Source organism: Etheostoma spectabile, chromosome 24, assembly GCF_008692095.1.
Source record: "Etheostoma spectabile isolate EspeVRDwgs_2016 chromosome 24, UIUC_Espe_1.0, whole genome shotgun sequence".
Classification (NCBI taxonomy): Eukaryota; Metazoa; Chordata; class Actinopteri; order Perciformes; family Percidae; genus Etheostoma; species Etheostoma spectabile.
Window position 1 is genome coordinate 8,848,372 of NC_045756.1, and position 9,652 is coordinate 8,858,023.

Here is a 9,652-nt window from a genome sequence, read left to right on the forward strand (position 1 = left end):
CCCCCCCCCCCTCCCCACACACACACACACACACTTGTAATTTCATGCACTGCATAAACATCTGTGTATACTTGAATTTTTTTTCCCCCTAAGCAATTTATATGCTATATGTCTGAGATATAATGTGAGTCTGCTGGCAGTTAGCATGAATCACCTTAAAGTCCTGTGAGGTGAAAACACATCCCGCAGTCACGGGCGTTTAACTCGCTTGTCAGCTTTAAGTTGAAGATGCGGTGGTGAGACAGATTGTGGCGAAAGTGAAAATGCACGCTTACACAGTTTTCGCACATTAGGGGGACAATTATAACTTCTCAGTCAAATGAAATTGAGCAGTACATTTTTAAAGAGGATGGAGTGTGTACTTAGAAGTTGTGAATTAGTTTTCAATAAAAATGGAAAGGATACAAGATCTCTCTAAAATGCACAATAATGGGTCTAATTTTGTGATTTAGATTTAGCAATGAGAACGTGGATTATTGTGGATATCCAAAGCCCTAAAAGCATAAACTAGGTTTAGAAATTCAAAATAATTCATAAAAAAAGAACGTAAAAAAGTTATCAAAATGGGCTCTTTTTTGTGTTTCTCTGTTATGTATTAGATTACATTATAACAAGAGGTTATGTTGTTGCCCTACAAAATGCATACAGCACTAAAAAGTGCTTTCTTTAAAAGAATGTGTGTTTGTAACGTCCGCTCCCAGCCAGTCCCAGATGACACCGCGGACCCTGATGCTCTGCGGTGTTCAGTCCCGGGTCGTGGGTGTTGTTGTGTAGTGTTCTCTGAAGCGAGAATGACAGGCTCAGACTGTGGCTGATTTGATCAGATGTCAGCAGCCAGCACTTTCACCTGATCTTACCAGCTGGGTGTAAACGTGAGCAGATGGGCCGGCCGAGTGAGCCGCAGCTCCCCAATCCTCATATTACAATGCTGTTGCCGCTCCCCCTCCAGAGTCGAGTCCCTGGCCAAAGACTCCCCTTTTTTTTTTGATTTTCTTTTTGTTTTGTTTTTTCAAGCGCTGCAGGTCCTTCCGCAAAGCCGGGTTATCTTGATTTGTAAATTAGCCGGATTGTTTAAGTGGTAATCCTCGAGATGAGATGCGAGGGGATGTCTCACTCGTTTGATTTCTTTTGTGGGTGCACATAGATTCTCTGCAGGCGGCGCCCTGATTTCATGTCTTTTCAGTATTTTTTTTTGCTTTTTATGACGTAATATCACTTCCTCTTCGCCTTTTTTTTTTTTTTTAAAGAACAATTCTTATTTGGCCTTTATTTTTATAGGACAGCGGAAGACATGAAGGTGGAGAGAGAGGCGGAACGGCATGCAGCATAAAGGGCCGCGGGTCGGAGTCGAACCTGCGGCCGCTGTGTCGTCGCCACCGTTGTATTCATATGAAAACGTGGCAATTAGCCAGACGGGAGGACTGCGAAGCCACCCCATTAACATAAAGAATAATGCACTGATAGGTAAACATGTGCTCGGCTCTTCTGTCTTGTATGTTTACAAGCCGTAATACTCCTCCTCCTCTTAACCAATTAGCCGAAATATGACTAATTAGGGGTTTATACATATGCAAACATCCAGTCGGGTCCCCGCCCACAAAGCAGCGGCGGTGGCGTTTCCCAGCGAGCCGCGGTGGAGAGACTTAGCGTTTTGCCGGGTGCCATTCACAATTAGTAGCACGGAGTGATTGTCTTATTAGCAGTGGTGGCTGAGAGACTAAACTTAACCGGGCAGGGGTCCTCGGTGGGTGGGGGGTGGGGTGCGGGGGGGGCTACCGAAGCAGCTGTTGCTGTTTGTTTATGCGAGTCAGCAACATACGAGCGGTGGGGTCCCTCTCCGGCGCTTTGGCGCCCCCCCCGCTTGATCTTTGAAGGTTGGGGCTGTTTGAACAATTCCTCCCAGTCCTCCCAGTGTCCTGCGCGCCACCATCTGTCTCCCCAGGAATGTGGGTGGAGTCAGCACACACCCCGGCATTTGTCAAGGCTGAACTGGGAGGAGTTTGTGTGTGTGTGTGTGTGTGTGTGTGTGTGTGTGTGTGTGTGTGTGTGTGTGTGTCCCCTCTGCAAGCTCCGAGAGTATGTCTGTCTTTCTTTTTTTTTCACAAACCGTTTAACGTCCTCAACTCCCACTTGGAATGAATTGTTTGGTGAGTGACGAGCCAGGTTGACACACCCTGTGTTGTTGTTGTCGTCGTTGTTGTCGTCCTCGCCGGGCATTATATTTAGACTTTTTCATGTGTCTTTTCTTTCGGCACACAGGCCCTGTTTGAATTGCAAATTTGACGGATTGCAACTGATGTTTGCCTTTGAACAGAGAATCAAGGCCTGGCCTTTACGCTTTGTTCTGTATCCTAAGATTATTAAAGAGACATTCAAGGTTTAAAAAAAAAATCCCTAATTACCGTAAGACATTGGAAACTGTTGTGAAGAAGTACTAAGTGTAATTGAAATGCTGTGAATACAGGTATGCAGGGCGAAAGCGCTCACAGAAGGATTGGGAATACCTCTCCGACTGATTAGGGCCCAAGTTAATGAAAAGTAGATCAGATCGGCGCCTCTAATGAAGGGGAAACGCTCTAAAAAAGACTCTTTTCATTTATTCTATTTTCTGGGCTGCCAAATTCTAAAGGCATGCCTCCTTTGGCTGAAGAGCCAGGAAATTAAAAAGGTATGTGATTCTCTCTGTTATCACTGCCGCTGCCTGTAGTTGCTCTACAGAGGTGGGAGTAGAAAGCCAAGAAGCTTCGCTTGGCGACAGGAGCCGTTTTTTGGCTTTGCCGCTTGTTGTCATGCCGACCGATTGTGATTATTTGACTGAACTCTCACCCCCACAATGTTTGTGCATTTCTTTAAAACGGGACTCTCTCTCTCTCTCTCTCTCTTTCTCTCTCTCTCTCTTTCTCCTGCAGCACCAACTGCTCAACCAAGCGGCCGGCAACCGCAAGTTCAAATGCACCGAGTGTGGCAAGGCCTTCAAATACAAGCACCATCTGAAGGAACACCTCCGGATTCATAGCGGTGAGGAATACGGCCCTGCTCTTTGAATATTCATAACTGTGATTTAAGAACACCATGAATCTGCAGAAATTCCTCTGGGTTTGTTTTGGACCCTCCCTGCTGTTGATGGACACTCTGCTGTGTTAAGAATCAGTCCAGTTGCCAAATACAATATGTGCTAAGAACTGTGTGTGTGTGTGTGTGTGTGTGTGTGTGTGTGTGTGTGTGTGTGTGTGCATACAGTATCAGCAAATTTCATTTCAGTCATTAGTTTGTCAGGGACAATTGATCAGCAGAGACACAAAGTGAAGCAGAGTGTTTTTTGATTGCTTGATTTTCTAAATTACCAATTTTTTATTTTCTTTTTCTTAAAAAAAAAAAGATGGGGCAATTTATTACTACACTGTCATTTTTATTTAGTCTCACTAACTTGTGTTAATGCGTTCCTTTACCTTATGTAAAGCACTTTGAATTGCCTTTTTGTAAAATGTACCAAGTTGAGCTTGAACATGTCATCGTTGATTAATGTGCAGTGTCTCCTAAAAAATAAAAGATATCATTCATATGAGTCTTTCTCATTACGCAATGTATTTCTTTCTTCCAGGAGAAAAACCGTACGAGTGCCCCAACTGCAAGAAGCGTTTCTCCCACTCGGGCTCCTACAGTTCCCACATAAGCAGCAAAAAGTGCATCGGCCTGATCGCCGTCAACGGCAGGATGCGGGGCAACATGAAGACGGGCTCCTCCCCCACCTCCTCCTCCTCCTCGCCCACCAACACCGCCATCAACCAGCTGCGGCAGAAGCTGGAGAACGGCAAGCCGCTCGGCCTCGGCGAGCACAACAGCCACCTGAGCATCAAGACGGAGCCGCTCGACTTCAACGACTACAAGCTGATGATGGCGTCGCACGGCTTCGGCGCCCCCGGGCCGTTCATGAACGGAGGAATGGGAGGGAACAGCCCGCTGGGGGTCCACCACAACTCAACGGCCCAGAGCCCCTTGCAGCACCTGGGGATGGCCGGGCTGGAGTCGCAGCTTCTGTGCTACCCGGGGCCGCTGGGGAACAACCTGAGCGAGGTGCAGAAGGTTCTCCAGATTGTGGACAACACCGTGTGCAGGCAGAAGATGGACTGCAAGCCCGAGGAGCTCTCCCGGCTCAAGGCCTACATGAAGGAGCTGGGCTCTCAGGTGGAGGAGCACAAACAGGCGCTGACATCCGCGGGCGCTCAGGTCGGTCTCCCGCTCGTCGATCACAACGGCGCCACCAAAAGCATCATCGACTACACGCTGGAGAAAGTGAACGAAGCCAAAGCCTGCCTCCAGAGCCTGACCACAGAGTCAAAGAGGCAGATTAGCAATATCAAACGAGAGAAAGCCAACCACATGCTCGAGGGAAGCGTGGAGGAGAAGGTGCAGGAAAATACCATGTTTACACCGTATGCTTGCCAATATTGCAAAGAAAGCTTCAACGGGCCGATACCTTTGCATCAGCACGAGCGCTACCTGTGTAAAATGAACGAGGAGATAAAAGCCGTGCTGCAGCCCAGCGAGAACTTGATGCCCAACAAACCAGGGATATTCATGGAGAAGAACACCCACTTGTCCTCCTCCATGTTGTGCGAGAAGGGACTCGCTGGGCCCCTCCACCCATACAGGGACCACATGTCCGTGCTGAAGGCGTATTTTGCCATGAACATGGAGCCCAACTCGGAGGAGCTGCTGAAGATTTCCATAGCAGTCGGCCTCCCTCAGGAATTCGTCAAGGAGTGGTTCGAGCAGCGAAAGATGTACCAGTACGGCACCACCAGAACCCCACCACTGGAGCACAGGCACAACATGGATATGGTCGCCGGAACAAACAACCACCACACTCCGCAGAAAGACTCTATGGCAGCTAGGTCACCTGTGTCTCTCATGAAACCCACGGAACGCATCACATCGCCCTCCATAGCGGAGCTCCACAACAACGTCAACAACTGTGACAACGCGCTCAGGCACTTGAAAAACCACCAGTACGGCGGCGGCAAACCCGCAGGTGAAAAGTTGGACCACTCCCGCAGCAACACCCCCTCGCCGCTGAATCTGTCCTCCACATCTTCCAAAAACTCTCACAGCAGCTCCTACACTCCGAACAGCTTGACTTCCGAAGACCTGCAGGCCGAGCCGCTGGACCTCTCTCTGCCGAGACTAATGAAGGAACCCAAGCATGCACTGACTGTCAAAAGCAGACCTAAAGTCAACAGCATCGCCATCGACCACAACAGCATCCCCTCTCCTCGCGAGCACTTCGAAGAACCTTTGAACTTGGCCTATCTGAAGAAGGAATTCTCAGGCTCTACCAACAACGGCAACCTTGAAAAAAGCACTAGCCCCCTCTTCGGCATGAACCCGTTTGCCGCCAAACCCCTGTACTCACTTCCACCTCAGAGCGCTTTCCCACCTGCCACATTCATGCCCCCGATGCAGGCCAGCATACCGGGTCTCAGGCCCTACCCGGGCATGGATCAAATGGGCTTCCTACCACACATGGCCTACACTTACGCAGCAGGGGCAGCTACCTTTGCCGAGATGCAGCAGAGGAGAAAGTACCAGCGGAAACCAGGTTTCCAGGTAAATAAGCTGTGGTTTTGTAAAAATAAAAATAAAAATACCAAAAAAGCCCCAGGCTCACTCAGATTCCTTAAAATGACCTGAACTCATCAGAGTAAGATAGATATATGGAGAGGTTGAGGCAAATTAACAACAGCAGCTTCAGTTGTTTTTTAGCACCACAAGTTAATAAACATTTGAATCATTATCTGGCTAAAATGCCAAATATTTGCTGTTAACAGCTTCTCAAATGTCCTGCATCTTCTGATGTATATTGTTGTAAATTAAACGGGTTTTGGACTGTTGGTTGGAAGAGAAAAGAAATATTGAAGGTACAAGATTGGGCCCCTGGAAGCTCTTTTTTGACATGTCCTTGATTATTTCAAAACATTATCTACCTAAGAATTAAGAAGAATTTAAAAAAAAAAAGGTCCTTTTTTTCCAGCTCTAGTCTCTAAACCCGGTGTTACATTTGTAGATATTTTTTTTTAAATTGTCCATATAGGGTTATAATCCAGTTTTACCACCAAAGAGTTCTAATGTAAGCTTTAAAAAAGCATATTGGCACAAAACATTATACAGCATCAGGTTCAAATAAACAACAGGAACAATATTGGCCCTTAAAATCTCATCTCAGTATAAAGTCCTAATTGTTACCACCCTCCACTTTAAATTTCTCCCTGTGCTGCGTGTGGAATACATTAATTCTCCTGACTCCAGTGCTGGCCCTGAACTCAGACATTTGGTTATTAAATATGGGTGAAAGGCCTTTGTGAAAACAACATAAAAGAAATAAAAAGAAATGACAAAGGTGAGCCCCGGAGCTGAGCACTTTCTCTGAAAATTTCCCCGTCGCAACTTTGCTGCATTTTAAAAAGCCACAGCCCAAAATGAGCTTCTCCATGTGGATTAATAATGCACAATGTCTCCATGTTCATTACCACTGAATGCTGAAGGCTGTTTAACATAGAGGGGAACCATTTTGATGAAGAAGAAAAAAAAAGAAAAAAAAAAGTATTAATAATGTTTCCTATTCTAAGTTATTAAATTAGATTTTAAAAATACAGCTACGGGCGTATAGTTCAAATTGATTGCAGAGTGATATGGTCCTTTCTTAAAACACAGTGTCCTCACATGGTCCCCCCCACCCCCCCCCCACCACACACCACACACACACACACACACAGAGCTTCATGGCTCAGTATTGGCCATTAAGGTGCACCTTTTGATTTGAATCATATATGAGATTGCAATTTCAAGAATGGTTTAACCGTGCCTCCTCTAATGTGTAATATTGTTCCCCATCAATTCATAGTTTGAGACTAATCTTCGTCATAAAAGATCATTTTAAAGGAATCTAGCGGAATTAACACTCCTGTACAAAATGAGACCCCCATTACTGGCGGAGTTTCATAATGGCCGAGCGTGTCAGTTATAGATGGCCGATATTACTCCGCAGCTGAAAGTTTTATGAAGAAATCAACGCCCGGTAATTAAAATTGCATTAGAAACATGAAGCATAGTGTGGGATTGTTTGGGAGTTCTATGTAGTGACATAAAGCGCCACGGAAGTTCACATTAAGCAGCTTCGATTTGAGTGAAAACAATATTTGCACACTTTACATACACATTGTGTAATTGCATCCTAAAATACTTACTCCTTCTTTTTATTTTCTAAAAATTAAACTTGGATTTTTTGGTGTTTTCATGTTAAAAATTGGCACATGAACACATCTTCTAGTTCTATTTGCTACATGCTACAAACATAAGTGTCAATTTTTTTTAAATAATTTGTTTGTCCATTTTTTTTGACAATTTATCCCATGTTTTTGTCACCTTTTTCAAGGGGTTTTGGACACTTTTTTTTCAAAGTGTTTGCTGCCTTTTTGACTTTTTATCTTTTAAATTCTTGATGCTTTTTCTAACATGTCGCCTTTTGACATTTCTGCAGTTTTTTTGACGCTTTTTTTGTCTTTTTATTTGAAGTTTTCTTGTGTTTTTTGTCGCTTTTTTTCAATTCCGGTCCCACGACCTCCCTAGATAGTGACATCTCACCCCCCCCCCCCCCCCCCAATGTTGAATCCCAGACGACCTTATCTGCAGCATGTAGAAGTCACATCAAGAGATTATGCAGCTTTCTAGACTAAATCAAAAAATAGATAAATAGATAAAGTGCAACCCTTTATCACACACCCAATTCATTATGGTTTTTCTGGTTTTTCTCTTTTTTTTCTGTCCTCTCTCTGTTCTTTAAAGGGGGACCTGCTCGACGGTACACCAGATTACATGTCAGGGCTGGACGACATGACAGACCCCGACTCCTGTCTGTCCAGGAAGAAGATTAAAAAGACCGAAAGTGGTATGTACGCGTGTGACTTGTGCGACAAAACATTCCAGAAGAGCAGTTCCCTTCTAAGACACAAATATGAACACACAGGTATATACTGTTCTAGACCCTTATTTTAAACCCCATTGCTTTTTTATGTTTCAAATGTTTGTGTTTTCCAAATCCTCTTCACTATGAATATATATATATCTATATATATTTTATGTTATCCCCCTTTTTCTCCTTCTTTTCTTTCTTTGTTTGAACCCTTAAGTTGTATAATGTAAAAACTTGCTTCTTCATCGACAGGGTTTGAGATTCTTTGACTTTGCGATGCGTTTGAAAGTTTTGTGTGTTCTTTTTCAAAAATTTCAAGAGCCATATATATATATATATAATTCTAATGAATGCAGGTAGGCAAGCAAAGGGAGACTTCAGCTATCTTTTCAAGCCATTGTACTTATTATTTTCCCAATCATATCCGCCGTATTAACCATTTTGCTATCTTAAAAGACACACATCAATTCACCTAGATACAGAAAGCCAGCAAAAAGGCCCCCCTTATGCTTTCATCGGCCCCCATTATTGGTGATAGATCACATCAGGCGAGTATTGCTCAGAAGCTTCAGAGCGCCGATAACAAGTCTTTCATTATAGTTATTATACAGAGATCCTCTTTCATGGGGTTGCATCATTTGTTTTATGCGCTATCTGTAGCCGAGCGCCGCGCGCTTCATGCAGCCTCCGTGTTATCTGCTCGGACATGAAAGGAAAGGGAGGGTGCACCGTCAGAACAGTGCGCTGAACTCTTTATGTACTAAAGTAAAAAAGGAGGAGAAAAAAAAGGGGGTGCGCTATCTTCACAATGCCCCTGCGTCTTGCTCAGAACGTCGCGCCTTTCATGTTCGCGTCGCCGTCTGGGTTTGTTTTGAACGCTGTAAGAAGTGCAGTTAAAAAAGCAAGTCGGCTCGCGGAAAGTTATTAGTAGTAACCCTAACACTAAAAAACAAAGACGCAGGTAACTGTAGGTCTAAGAGGAACTCCTGAGAGAAGTAGTTTAACTCGGAATCAACTCCTAAGTGTAACAGCAGCCGTGTGGCCACATTACAAGCCAGCGGGACAATTATTTAGCCAGACAGTTTATGGCCCCGTGTCATAACGACTATCTCACCCGGCCTTTGTGGCCAGCTTGGCTTTCTCATTTCTGCTTTGGCATCCGAGAGCGTCCCGTCACATTTTGGTAGACCGTGGAGCCCCAGCCCAAAAAAAACATAACAGTGGGCCAGGCGTCCCCATGAACTTGAATTGTGTTCGGAGATAAGCAGGGTAACCCCCTTCGGTGCGTAAACCCCCCTCCCCCCCTCCCCCAACACACAGCACCTCTCGGATTTGTTTACTCCTTTGACACGCCTTCTGTTTGTTTGCTTTGCGGTAGTCTTTCTGTTGCATTCATCAGTGGGGCACACAGGCCCAAAAATAAGTAGTTGTGGTTGAGTTTCTCCATGCTTTAACCACAGGAGGGAATTTCCATAATGTAGGCCGGTGCATGCGAGCGCACTTTCTCATTTTGAATAAACAAATAGCCCTAAGTCAAAGTTTGATTTTAATGCTCCGTGATGTCATTTTCTTACTCCATGCCATCCAAGTCATCCAAGTTTTTCCTCAACGTTTTGTGCTTTTCTTCTGATGTGTTGTGTAGCAGCAGGACAAGCGGGGCAGGCTCACTCACGTTCCCTCTCC

The 9,652-nt window shown here is 45.0% G+C and overlaps 1 protein-coding gene across 1 annotated transcript in view; it reads left to right on the forward strand.

Moving 5' to 3' along the window:
* The window catches only part of zeb2b (zinc finger E-box binding homeobox 2b), a 102,044-nt gene that overhangs the window by 90,068 nt on the left and 2,324 nt on the right, over nucleotides 1-9,652 (forward strand). The window contains exons 6-8 of the mRNA XM_032506857.1: nucleotides 2,907-3,018; nucleotides 3,602-5,607; nucleotides 7,843-8,023. Of these exons, the coding sequence (XP_032362748.1) occupies nucleotides 2,907-3,018; nucleotides 3,602-5,607; nucleotides 7,843-8,023 (2,299 nt within the window). The remainder of the gene's footprint in view (nucleotides 1-2,906; nucleotides 3,019-3,601; nucleotides 5,608-7,842; nucleotides 8,024-9,652) is intronic.